This window comes from Phocoena sinus, chromosome 12 (genome assembly GCF_008692025.1).
Source record: "Phocoena sinus isolate mPhoSin1 chromosome 12, mPhoSin1.pri, whole genome shotgun sequence".
Classification (NCBI taxonomy): Eukaryota; Metazoa; Chordata; class Mammalia; order Artiodactyla; family Phocoenidae; genus Phocoena; species Phocoena sinus.
Window position 1 is genome coordinate 34,162,834 of NC_045774.1, and position 13,916 is coordinate 34,176,749.

The following is a 13,916-nucleotide window of genomic DNA, read 5'->3' on the forward strand; positions in this document are numbered from 1 at the left end:
AGGGTACCAGGAATACTTAGCATTTTACCAACAGGAAGTTAGGATGAGGCTCATGACCAATTCTCTCTCATAGTTGTAGCTTTTCTTTGCCCTTTGTGCTATCTTTGACATAAAGAATTTTTAAATTTAGGTTGAGGATCTCTTTTCATGGTTATTAGACATACACATATTCTCTTTTTATAGCCTGTCCATTTTTTGATAGGGTGGTTTGTCTTTTTTCTTATTGAACTGTAGATGAATTTTACATAACCTGGCTATTTATCTTTTGATGATTATTTTCATGACAAATATCTTATTACAGTTTGTGGCTTGCTTTTTTCACTTTATTTAGGTTGTCTTTCAACATATAGAAGTTAGAAATTTTATTATATTTGAATATTTCAACCATTTCCTTTATGGTCTTGTGTGAGGCACCCTGATACTGTAAATATGTTTTTCCAATAGTTTATTTTAAAAGTTGACAGATACGCTTTTAACTTTTAGGTTCCTTTGATTATTTCTTTCAAATGGTATAAGTTGGCTGTCATTAATGCCAAAGAGATAAAAATTTGCAAAGAGTACAGATTTTGGGTTGACTCTAAATTATTCATTTGTATTTTATAGTCACGATCGCATGCTACACATTTAGAATAGATGCATTGGGCATGGTCTCAGTCTCCTGAAGGGGACAAACCTATTAAGCACATGCAGTATAGTATAAGGGCGAAAAGAAGACTTTATATATAGAGAGTCTGGCAGAAGGGAGGGGGCAGTGGATCATTTGCCAAAGAGCCATTAACTGTCCTGCTAATTCATATACTCTGGGCTAATAACAATTTTATGGAAAACTGAGATTACTATCATATAGTTTCAGCACTTCACCCCGTAAAGGATAGCAGTGTTTACTTACATACTTTTCCTGATTGAAAGACAATGGTAAAAATTTGTGGGGCTACACAGATATTTTCCGCCTAATTTTAACAAACAAGAATAACTTATCACAGATGTTCACTGCCAAGATGCTTTAGATTTCTGGAAATATTAAGAACCTGATGTTTAAAGATTGGTTTCTGTTTACAGAGGCGAAATGGAGAAGATATACCAGTAGCCCAGACTAAGAACATCAATCACAGAAGATTTGCTGCTTCCTTTAGATTGCAAGAAGTGACAAAAACCGACCAGGATTTGTATCGCTGTGTAACTCAGTCAGAACGAGGTTCTGGTGTGTCCAATTTTGCTCAACTTATTGTAAGAGGTAAAGTAAAATTGCTTTCACTTCATGAAATGACATCACTTCATTAGAACAAATGCAACTTTTGTAGATATTTGGATCGATTTTTAAATCAAGTACTCTTCATCTCAAGTCACTATAAAACCATATCATTATAAAAGTTCTGAAAATGTCTTAAGGTCAAATTAAGACTGTAGTTGTATAGTTTGTCAGGCAAGTTTATAGTTGTATAGTTTGTCAGGCAAGTTTTCAACAAATGATTTCTATCGAAGGGAATCTATTTTTAAAAGCTCTAATAGGGCTAAACATATAAAATACTTTATTCCGTATTGCCATCATCTAGTTTGCATTTTAACTTTAGATTGATTTTTCCTGTTTACAATAGTTCTCTAGATACTTTAGTTTTTCAAAGCATTGTGGCAATTATGTCAAGGTCAAAGTTTCTATCCCCGTGTATACCCGTAAATTTTACCGGTATCAAAACCCAGTTGTGGCTGTTCACTAATTCTGGCCCCCTATGGAATCTTAGAAAATTACACTTTCTAAGAGGTCCTCAGTATTCTGGGATACTAAGGCTACCAGAAGAATTGTGAGGGATTATGATGTATCAGTACATATCTTTAGTGAGTACTGGAAAAACAAGTACAAGTGCTCAATGTATATTACATTCATTGAAAATTGACTGAGTCCCTATATATTCCACTGTTCTAGATTGTGGAGATACAGTGGTTAGTAAAATACAAAGACTCTGCCCATATATAGCTTAACACTGAGGTATATTAGGCACATCGTATAGGAAGATGTTGAAAATGTAGTATCAAGTCATGGTATGTGTTATGAATAAAAATAAATACACAAAATGACAGGGATTGATATTTTAGTTAAGATTATCTGGAAGGCCTCTTTGAGAACGTGACAACTGAGCTGAAACCTTAAAAAAATGACGACATCAGCCGTGTGAAAATTTAGAGGAAAAGCAGCTTTGTTGAATAGGCTATCATGCATCAATCGATTATGACACAAATGAAAATAATTATAAACCATGTAAGTCTCTTCAAGGAGAAGTTTGGCAGATTTTAACAAAAACATCTAAAGTGGACTGAGATTTGTCAGAGACATCAGGGAAGGCCTTTGTCAATGACTTTCTTTGAGACAGAATCTGAAAGTTGAGAAAAAGTTGCCCGGATGAGGATTGTGGATGTGAGGGGCAGGGGTAAGAGAAAGAAGAACCAGCAAGCAGAGAGCAAGGCACGTGTCAGTGCTTAGAGGCTGGAAGGAGAAAATGAGATACATCCATATTCAGGTTAATATATTTTATAATGCTTGACATCAAATGTATTTTGATGTCATGTATTATTTCATTTTAAGATTTACTTGATAGCAGAAGCTAACACACCATTGTAGGGCAGTTATACTCTAATAAAGATGTAAAAAAAAAAAGATTTACTTGATTTTAATACTTTACTTTTAGAAGAAAATTGAAATTCAGACTATTTGATAATTGCCCACAGCCACAAAGATCTAATAACTGGCTGAGCCAGAATTTAATTCCATGTTTCTTTTTTTTTTTTTTAAAGGAATTTTGCCTTATTTATTTATTTTATTTTACTTTGGCTGTGTTGGGTCTTCGTTTCTGTGCGAGGGCTTTCTCTAGTTGCGGCAAGTGGGGGCCACTCCTCATCGCGGTGCACGGGCCTCTCACTATCGCGGCCTCTCTTGTTGCGGAGCACAGGCTCCAGACGCGCAGGCTCAGTAATTGTGGCCCACGGGGCTAGGTGCTCCGCGGCATGTGGGATCTTCCCAGACCAGGGCTCGAACCTGTGACCCCTGCATTGGCAGGCGAACTCTCAACCACTGCGCCACCAGGGAAGCCCTAATTCCGTGTTTCTTAGCTCCTGGTGCCAGGCTCATTCCTTTCCACCATAGCTTTATCTCGCATTAACATTATTAAATAAGGCTATTAGCCACTTGTAATGCTTTTGTCACGAGAGATTCTGTAGCTCATCAAAAAAAAAAAAAAGTTTATCTTTGTAAATTGTATAGGACTCTATTATAAATAAAACTTCTCTCATGGCTCCTGAGTTAGCTTATATCACCTGCTTAAGTTCATGAAATCATAGCCCCAATTCATTGACAAATAAGAAAATATGATAATATTTAACTCTAGTGTTTAGATAGAGAGGCAGTTTAACTTATGTTCATATATGTTTGTATATTCCTCTTTGGTGAGCCCTGTTGCTGAATCTTTCTCACCTGAGCCTGAAGGTACTTTTGAAAAGCCTGAAGGTGTCCTTGGGTAATCTTCAGAGTGATTAAGATGCTGTGGATACAGGAAGGTGGGTGTATTCTTGAGTCATCATGCTCACTGTATCTTCACTGTACTTGTATGTGCATGCACGATGTGCAGCCCCTGAAGCAGATGGTGGCTTTTAATAGTGCAGCTAGAGTGCTTCTGAATAACTTACAGTTATATACTTATATCAATATAGATATAAATACATAGCTATAAAATTTTTTTGAGGGAATGGCCCCTGATGTATTCAACAATTCATAGAAGGCAGAGTTGAAGCTTTTATCCAGGTGTTCTCTTTAAAGATAAATTTCCTTCTTTCAGATAGCCATTTAATGCCTGTTTATTTATTTATTTATTTATTTATTTATTGTGGTATGCGGGCCTCTCACTGTTGTGGCCTCTCCCGTTGCGGAGCACAGGCTCCGGACACGCAGGCTCAGCGGCCATGGCTCACAGGCCCAGCCGCTCCGCGGCATGTGTGATCTTCCCAGACCGGGGCACGAACCCGTGTCCCCTGCATCGGCAGGCGGACTCTCAACCACTGCGCCACCAGGGAAGCCCAATGCCTGTTTATTTTAAAAGAGATTTATTTTGGATTGCTAGATTTCTCTTGTTTACCTGATCTGAAAAGTACATTTTATCAAAGCTTGGTGTTCTTTACTTGGAGAAACTCCATTATTTCTATTCTAGGAGTGTCGCTTGTGGAGTGAATAATTATTTCAGTAAGATTTATAAGAGGACACTTCTTGAGTTTCATAGAAAGTTTTGGCTGTTTTTCTTTCCCTTTTTAAATTTTTTTACTTTTTAAGAAAGTCCTGGCATTTAACCTATATTTTGTTTTAGATTTTATATTGTACCTGTTGGTTTAAGATATGATGGCACTTTGAATGTACTATCCAGAGTGTGTTAACATCTTAGAATGTATTTTGATAGTTTTGGCAGTTTTCTTTTTCTTTTCAACATATTTTAGTTTGTTATGTATCTAATACTTACAGGTGATACTCTGCTTGTTGTTTTATTTGAAAACTAATATAAAGCAATACGTTTTCTTGTTTGTCCAGATAACCACCGAATAAATATTGCTAACAACAAAACACACCCTTCAGGGTCAGCTCTCCTGGTGTTGAAATAGTGCTGAGAATTAACTATGGTGACAGGTCTTGTCTCTCATTGGCACTTTCAAAGCTGACATCCTGTTAAATGCATACAAAAGATGGTAATTTTAAAGGAAATTTTTGGGGCAGTGATATGAATAGTCCTTAATAAGATCTGGCATAGTATTGCCTGTTGTCAAAGATGACCCAAGGGTAAGAGTTTATTAGTGCATTTTCTCCTAAACTGAAAGTGACAGGGCATGCTTAAGGCCTTTTGGTTGCTGTTTGTTACAAATGAAAATTTCACTGCAAAATTCTCATGTTGAAGAGTATTGATCCCTGTTCTCCCACAGCCAGAGGAAGAAAAAATAAAATATGCTTAAACAGAATATACTTTATCACGACTTCAGGTTTGCTTCCAGATCATTTTGAGTAATGATAACATTTTGTTTGTGAAAGCCAATCTTTATTGACAAAGAACTTTTTACAGAGATGAGATGAAGAGCAGATGTTTTGCTCCATGTTTCTACAAAATGGAAGTGTAAAAATTGTGAAATTGTTGAAATGTTGTTTACAAGCTTCAGACTAAAAGCACCACCTTTGTAGTCTAAGTTATGTTATAGATTCTCAATCTTGATCTCATTTGCAGTCTTCTCCTTTCTTTTCCACCTGGCTGAATCAAAGACCCAACTAAATTTCTAGCCAACTGACCCACAATGAACTATAAAATTCTGATTGCTACAACTGACACTCAATTTCCATTCCCATTTGTTAGCTGTGTTTTTTAAATTTTTATCTGTGAAACTCCAATTACATTTTTGAATTTCTTTAATGTGAAAAGCATAGCATTTTGTTTGTCTTTGTTGCTGGTTGGACTTTAAAACTTTAATGGCAACTATTAGCCATTATCAAAATTTTCTGGACATACATTTTCTGTTAATATTTTTATCTATTCCTAATGAATACCACTGACCTCTAGCTGTAAAGTGAGGTGAATGTCAACACATGTACCAGTGTAGGTGGGCCTGTAAAACAAATTTTGGTGTTTAAAATCAGGAGAACTTTGGATTCTTGTTGGTACTTCCCTTTGTAAGACAATACAAGTTAATGTAAAAAATAAAAATGTATTTGCTGACTTTTATAACTAGAAGGTACAGAGATAGGCTCCAGGGTTGGTTCATTTAGTCAGGAAGGATCCAGGTTCTTTCCAGTTCTTCACTCTGCAGTTCTTAGTTTTGGTTTTTATCCTAAGCCAGTGTCTCTTCATGGTCATAGGATACCCATATGGCTACATACTTCTTTGGTCTCATCCACTTGGGGATAAAGAGGTTACGACCTCTCACAGGTATCAAAAATTGCATGGCTGCATATGGAGAGACAACTGGAATGGCCAGTAGAGAACTTCTGTAAATGGGACTACAGAGCATAACAATGCTATTCAAAGGCAGTCATTAATTCTATTCAGGTAAATTAGGAATTGAGGGAATTTTTCAGAAGAAGGTACAACTTTACCTTGAAGGACATGCAGAGTTCGGAACTTGGTAATGTGGGAGAAGGGTGTAGTTTATGTTCCATTAGAGTATGTCTAGTTCATCTTTGCTTGCTACAGCACCTAGCACATGTTTTTACACAAAGACGATAAATAAAATGTAGTTCAAGTCAGAGCGTGGGGCTGACCCCAAAAGATACAGGGAATGGATGATGAACCGCATTTCCCCCTTACCTACAGATGGAGGGAAGATTGCTGGCATACAGGAGAAGATGATGGCAGTTGTTTTTTGTAGGGTCTGAACCTGTCACTTTCCTTCTCATATGAACTAGGGAGGGTGACTTTTTGTTTAGCATGAATTTTCTTCTCACTTGAAAAGTAATCTTGATTTAACTAATATGTTGTATTCTATTTATTTTTTGCGTATATCAGTTAGAAATCAGATCTGACTGTCTCATTTTAGTATTTTTATATTAGAAGCAAGGACATTTGGGAAGTGGAAAACATGACATATTAATACTTTTCTTAGTTGGTGGTGAAAAGCCATGGAATTTCTAGCTTGAGTCCTTCAGCATTCTGCTTAACAACACACACAATTGATTTTTAACTAGTTTTCATAGCACAGCTGCCAGACTCTTGAATTCATATAAAGGTTCTTTTTCTTAATGGTGACTTGAAGATCCCTTTTCTTTGCTTCCATTGTGAAAACTAGTCAACGTGACAGGAAATTTAGAGTTACCTTGGAGAATTCAATTTAAACATTTATGTTTCACAAAATCTGAACTATAATAAAAGTTTAAGAATGCATGGATAAACCACATACAAATGTCCCCCAACTGCCCCTACGTGGCTAGGAAAGCACCTGCAGTCAGTCAGGGGATACCAAATGTTTCAAATATGAAGGAGATCCCAAATGTTGCATATCTAAAAATGTTACATTGCTACCCTTGAGTATGATAAAAGGAACATTTGGAGTCTTCAGGTGATCCAATGTACAAGATGTCTGGTACATTTTTAAATTCTAAATGAGCAAAAGGATACTGGAGGTCCTTATTTCAGTTAGTATATTATTACTGAAGCTCTGTTCTATCCCCTTTGTGTACCATTATTACAAATACTTTTTGCTATTAATTTTCTCCTCCTGAATTTCCTCATGCTACTTGATGAAAATGGTAAAGTGTAGCACTTGTCTTGCCTGAGTGGTTATTTTCATGCTATTTATTTTCTTGTTTGTTTTTAAAATGAAAATGCAATGAGAGTTCTTTCCCAAAGGATTTCTGAGTGTATTTGCATTGGTGGGTCACGCATAGAGCTCTGCCTAATGTTTAGCAGTTGAGTTGCTGGTCACTGTTTTTTTGGAGTGTGTCTTTGGGGATTTTGCTTTTGTTGAAGCTTTCTTCTTAAGAATTTGAGAAAGATCAAAGAGGAAGCAGAATGATTTGCATGCCAAATAATTCTTTGTGTTGAACTCTAGGGAATTTGATTTCAGAGCACTATATTTTCCTTCTGAGCCTCTTAATTCTGTTCTCTTGGGGTCTGTGATAAATGTAATTTGCGTTCGTTTGTTCTAAAGGATATATATCAACTTCCCAGACTAACAGTTTGGGGCTAACTAATTTATATTCCCCTCTCTGCTCATTCTTTTTCTTTCTCTTACCTACCCCAAACCAAAAAGGAAGCAATGAAGTCAATTTGTAACTTCATTGAAAAATCAGCTAGCAGTCTTTATTGAGTATTTAAAATGGTAAGTAATAGGCATCAGGAAATTACAAAGAAACCTCAGACATAGTTTCAGCTCTCAAGCAATTTATAATTTAATTAATTATATAGGAAAATGTAGAATTCTTGAATATTTTGACAGAGTTTTGACTTTGATTTTGGTCACATTTTTAATTCCATAGGGAGGAAAAAATAAGATCCCCTAACAAGTAGAAAATATACCAATGGGTATTTACCAAATTTATTAAGCACTATTTTGGTAAATAATGTTGTACTATAGAGTCTTATACCATTATAAACAGAAGCTCTTTAGCTGACAGATTGAAGTCAGTCATCAAGGCAGAGAGATAATTCATAGTGTTCAGTGGTACAATGTGTGTAGATGGTGGTATAAGTATAGTGATGGGACATGACTTGAGTTTCTTCCACTTTCCCACCACTTCATCTTCTTAGAGAGTCAATAATAGCAGGCTTCCCAACCAGTGTATGACTGACAGGTGAATTTCAGTGTTTAGCTTTTTGTAGTTAACATAAACTATTCACCAGTTAGATGTTCACATCTTTTTAAGAGCTAGCTAATACACATTCTGCTTACTAGTAAAATGGCATCAGGAACTTGACTTACTAAGTACAAACTAGGAAATACACAGAAACAGAAAACACTCATGAAACGTTAGGTAGAAGTTAAATATTAAGTAAATCAGTCAAAACCAACTTGTTCAACAAAGTCTATCGTATTACTGTAGAAAGCACTTTTCTTTCCAGCTGGGTTAATATAAATCATGTTATTTCCTTTTCTGAGAAACAGTCTAGTAAGAAATAAAAACAATTGTAAGGTCAACACAAATAAGTACAGATAAACATTTATGTTTTGTTAGTCCTCAGCATGGATTTTATTTAGTTCATAGTTACTAGTTTTTATAAAAAAGAAAAAAAAATGTACCATTTTAGTGTTAACAGTGAGGATTTGGAGACTAAGGACTGGACAGAGGTTAAATAATTTTGGGAGTGTATGTGCAGCTTTTCTCAGTACATAAATCCATAAGAACCTCTCCTTATACAGCTTTCTCTTAGCTCTGATGTTTGTTTATAGAGAGGTGGCCTACAGAGGTGGTCTTATCTCTTATGGGCTATAGGGACAGGATTACATTTAACTTTAGGATATGATTTGGAAGGTAACTTTGTTTTGCTCTCCATTTCCTGCTTTCTGACCCCTAAACCAAGAACATATTTTGTTGTCTTTTCTGCAGTGTTGTGCAATTCGAAATCAGATTTAGTTACGATGGCAGAGAATCTGTTCTTGTGTTAAGGCAACAAAGAAACTGCAAATGAATGAACCTGTACGCTTGTTGGAAAGAAATTTTACCCACATGGTTATTTACATCTTCCTAATTGCCACTGGCATTTTCTGTCATCTTCATATGCATATGGAAGAAACCATTGCTATTCTCATGTTACCATGTTACTCCCTCCAGTGACTTTCCTTCATATTAAGGAAAAAGAAAAATTACAGCACTTTCCTGGTCCAAAAGGCTTTAAATGAAACATGCCCTGGGTACCACTCAAAATTTATTTCCCATCACTCACTTCCTTCCTTAATCCACAGCAAGCATACTGACTCTTCCAAGCATACTCCTGCCTTAGGGCTGTTACACTTGCTGTTTCCTCCACCTGAACTTTCTTCGTTCCCTCAAATACATGTATACTTTCACATTCTTATCTCATTTGGGTTTCTCTCATTTCTTCCCAAAATACCTAAAGGCCAAATGATAGTTATTTTCTAGTACAGAAAAAAATTCATTGATTTTGTTTTACAATTTTTTTCTCCAGAGTTATTTAGCTCTTAACTTTTCAAAAGATCTTTATGTAATGCCTACCATTACTATGTGCAGAACAAAGATTTGTACAAGAAAGTGGTCTCAAATACACTCACATTGTTGGGTGAAACACAGCAGATAGAAATATGAATGTTATTTGACTGCTTCTTTAATTTTCCAAATTTTATTACATATCCTTTGGGTGCTCAGCACTTTCTTTACCTTTAATGCCATTGCTTTTATCCATATCACCATCTTCTTTTTACTGTACTTTTTACTTTTTCTAAATTAAGAAAATGTTTTGTGCTGATACTTTATTTATTTTTTATTGAAGTATAATTGATTAATAATATTATATTAGTTTCAGTTTCATTACAAAAGAATGGCTATATTTCCCTGTGCAGTACAATATATCCTTGTTGCTTATTTATTTTATACATAGTAGTTTGTATCTCTTAATCCCATACCCCTATCTTTCCCTCTCCCCACTCCCCACTGGTAACCACTAGTTTATTCTCTCTATCTGTGAGCTTTTTACTTCACTAAAAGTGCTCACTGGTCTCCCCACATCAGCACTTGCCTCCTCCAGGTCAGTCTTCACACAATAGTAGACAGACTGACTATATCACACAAAGTAAGTCAGTGTGTGCTCTTCCCATTCTCATGGCTTCTTGTTCATGCAGTATCAATCCCAGATGTCTCACTGCAATCTCTAAGGCCCATCATCATCTGGCTCTGTCCACCTCTCCAGTCCAGATTCTCCTTTGCTCACCAAACTCTAGCAACACTGGCTTTCTTTCACTTGCTTTAACGTGCTATGCTGTCTTCAACCTTAGGGCCTAGGTGTTTTCTGTCTGCAGTGCATCTTCACAAGTCTTCAATATATTACTGCATTCCTAACATCTGCCTCCACCACTAGATTGACTAAGTCAAGGACTCTTCCTTTTTGCTTGTTTACTATTGTATTTCTATAGCCAGCACCATGGCCAATACCCAGCAGATACAATCAAATAATTGTTAAAGAAACAAAATATAGTACAGATTGTAAAGTGCCATATGAATGACATGGTCTTCATGTGTAGAACAGAGGAGGACAGCCTCATCCTTGACTTTAGTGGTCAGGGAATGAGCTGAGGAAGAGGCAATGTTTCATCTTACCATTGATGGACGGGTAGGATTTGGATAGTTGAAAATAAGTAAGGTCATTTCAAGCAGAGGGTGTTACATAGGAAAACATATGCTCTTGGCGAGCAGTATTAAAAATGGATCATGACACAGTGTTTTTCAGGGAAGAAGTCTGATATGAGCCTGAAAGTGTACTTTGAGGCCTAACTGTGGAGCAATTTGAATGCCAGACTAAGGAATATAAATTATTATGTCATTTGATCTGGGAACTTTGGGGAGTTTTGCGGTAGGTTACTCATGTATTCATATCTGTCTCGGAGAACTAGGATGAGGGATGATTTGGAGAATGATGAGTTTGCAGGGAGTAAGTTTAGGGGGCTCTAAAAATCTTAAAAACTTGAGATGGTAAGGCATCCCTTAGGGGGACTGTGATGGAAAGGGCAAGTCAAGGTGGAGAGATAATGGTGGAGATATTGTTAAGAACATTGTGAAATGACAGGGGAAAGAACAGTCAGCCTGGGATACTAGGCGAAATATGGTATTATGGACAAAAATTTGGAAGGCTTGTAGAAGAACTTATTTGAGAGCATAGATGATAATTTTAGTTGTAAACTCTTGATTGGGGTACTGGAGAGACAGGTGTTAAATCTTTAGGCACGTGGGAAAGGCTTCAACTAGTTGAAGGTTATTAAACGGGGATTCAACACAAGATAAATTAAACAATAGTGTATAGAAATTCTTCGTATTTTGTAAGCTTCCATTTCATTGTCTTTAGCCAATATCATTAGAATTTTTCATGTTGTTAAACTTAGGATAAAAGCAGATGTATGCAGTTAAATGGAAAATTTAGAAAGAGAACCCTGACATGGTTAAATATAATGTCTGTCTTTATTCCTGACATTATTCATATATAAAAACACATGTGAGATATAGCATGTGTAAACACTTTTTCCCCTTCTGCTTCATGTAGATTCCTGGTTGGATTTGAGACTATATGTTAAGTGGAAATCTTTTTCCTGTTCTCTGTAAAAACTTTTTACTTCATAGAAACAAAGCAAGCTCTCCAAAGACTTCACTTTCTCTGCTCTTCAGAATTTGAGTGCCCTGGATAATAATGCTCCTAGACATGTCTTTTTTCTTACATCAATTTTTTGAAGCATTGGAAGGGGGGAGGTTTTCTTTCTAAGACTTTTGGCCAACAGCATTTCTCAATCCTCAAAGAATGTCATTCACTGCAGCGGGTCATTTAAAAATATTTACTTAAGGATAAAGAGTTCCCACCTGCCGTAATTGTGCTATGTTAAACCCCCCACCAGGTTTGACATTTCTTTGTATTGTGCAGGATTGTTAAAAAGTAGTTACCATGACCAGACTGGCTGATGCATCACAATGATGAAAAGCCGGGTGTTTGGGATTCAACATGGATGATGGAAATGCAAGATGTCAGCGGAGCTGTATATTAAAGAGAATTTGAATTGGAAACTGAATCCCAATCTGCCACTGGGAACATTTTGATCATTTTGATTTATTAAACTTTTATAACAGCATTCAGATGGAGCAGAATTAAAACCTTTTAGTCTAGGATAGTTTATGGTACACCAACCACTGTGTAACTGGTATCATTTTTGAAGGTTCTCTTAGCAATCAGTGAGGAAGGAAAAAAATGGGTAGGTGAGAGATTTATTTTAAAAGGCAGTTTTGACAAATATTCTTGCATTTAACTTTTAATCCCTGTCTTTTGTTTATATTGTGTCAAGGATGAAAACACATCTTGCAGTTTCAACCTACTAAGTACATTAAAGTTCTGATTTTTACTATTAAGTATATTTGAAACTCTGATTAATAGTTTTCAGATTAAAGTATTGCATTTATGTACATACTATAGGCTATCTTTTCTTTCTGGCTTGTGTACTTTTGCACTCAGAGGCATCTATATCTGTCTATATCTGTTTGTGTTTCTGAGTCTTATGAATAAATATTGCAATTCTGAAGCCTAACTTGCAAAACAAAACAAAACAAAATAATGTATTTTCCTACAATTATTGGAATTCTGTAACTTGGGTTTTTTTTAAATCATCTTTCGGCATCAGTAAGCATTGGTATTCTTTTCTGAACTGTGGCTCTGTAATAAAGAGAAATCAATTACTATTAGAGAGGCACTGTAGGTTAAAGGCATTACAGGTTCACATTTGGTTTTGCAGCTGGGAGAGGGTACTTAGCTGTGAATCAAGAATGATGCAAAAGATGGATGAGACAGAGTTCAAGGAGCAGTAATGTGAGGGTCCAGGACTATCGTTTCAAGCTGTCTGTGCAGTAATGATGGATTGCTCGGTGGCAAGAAGTAATAATACCAGATGATGAAAGACGCATCTCATCCTCTTGAGCCACAGCGTACCAGCTACCTGTTGGAGTTCTGCGGCATAATGATTCCTGATTTGCAACCAAATGGTTTTGCTGCATTTAGCAACCCAGATTTTTGGCAGCTCTGAAGGAAGCAAGTAGCATATCAAACACTCCTGGCATTGTAAATTTAATTACCTCATATTTATGCATAGTAGTTGTTAACAGGATCTTATAAGCTATGCTAATATGGTAGGTAATTTGTTACCTCCAGAAATCACTTTCCATGTGTCTTCTGATCATTATCATGAAACATGATAAATGATCTAGCCCATGGGGTATAAATGAAAATGAAATGGATAATTGGATTCTATGTCTAAATTGTGGCTGGAATAGTCACAGCAATTATAATTGAATTTATCTCATAAAAAAGTGTTTGGCAATATATTAGTGACCTTTCATCATCTTGAGCCTATGGTGTTACATGAAACTATTCTTAAGATACTTATAAGAAGTTTATCGCAATTATTTTTAAAAATTCTCCAACACTTTAAATTTTCTTGCTTTACTTGCCTATATTTTTAAAGTACTATCTTGTTTCTCTACAATGGGTTTAAGCAACCGATTCTGATAATCTTCTTTTGATACTGAAAATAAAGTGTTCTCTTGTTGCCAGTGCCTTGATTGAATGACTTAGCAACAGTTCAGGATACAATTGAAACTGTTTTTATGAATACCTTTTGTCATTAGCAGCACATTTCTTTCTGCTGGGTGTTAGAACTATACCTTCTTGCTGAATGTGTGTTTTCTTTGATTCCTATAAGAGAAT

General features: G+C 36.0%; 1 protein-coding gene across 5 annotated transcripts in view; it reads left to right on the plus strand.

The window, feature by feature from the left end:
• PTPRK (protein tyrosine phosphatase receptor type K) overlaps positions 1–13,916 on the plus strand; it is a 576,017-nt gene that overhangs the window by 321,383 nt on the left and 240,718 nt on the right. For 4 of the 5 annotated variants that reach the window (XM_032651570.1, XM_032651569.1, XM_032651571.1 and 1 more), the window contains exon 6: positions 1,060–1,234. In XM_032651570.1, the coding sequence (XP_032507461.1) occupies positions 1,060–1,234 (175 nt within the window). Of the gene's footprint in view, positions 1–1,059; positions 1,235–3,463; positions 3,547–13,916 lie in introns of those variants that run through there. The other variant, XM_032651572.1, reaches the window with a different exon arrangement.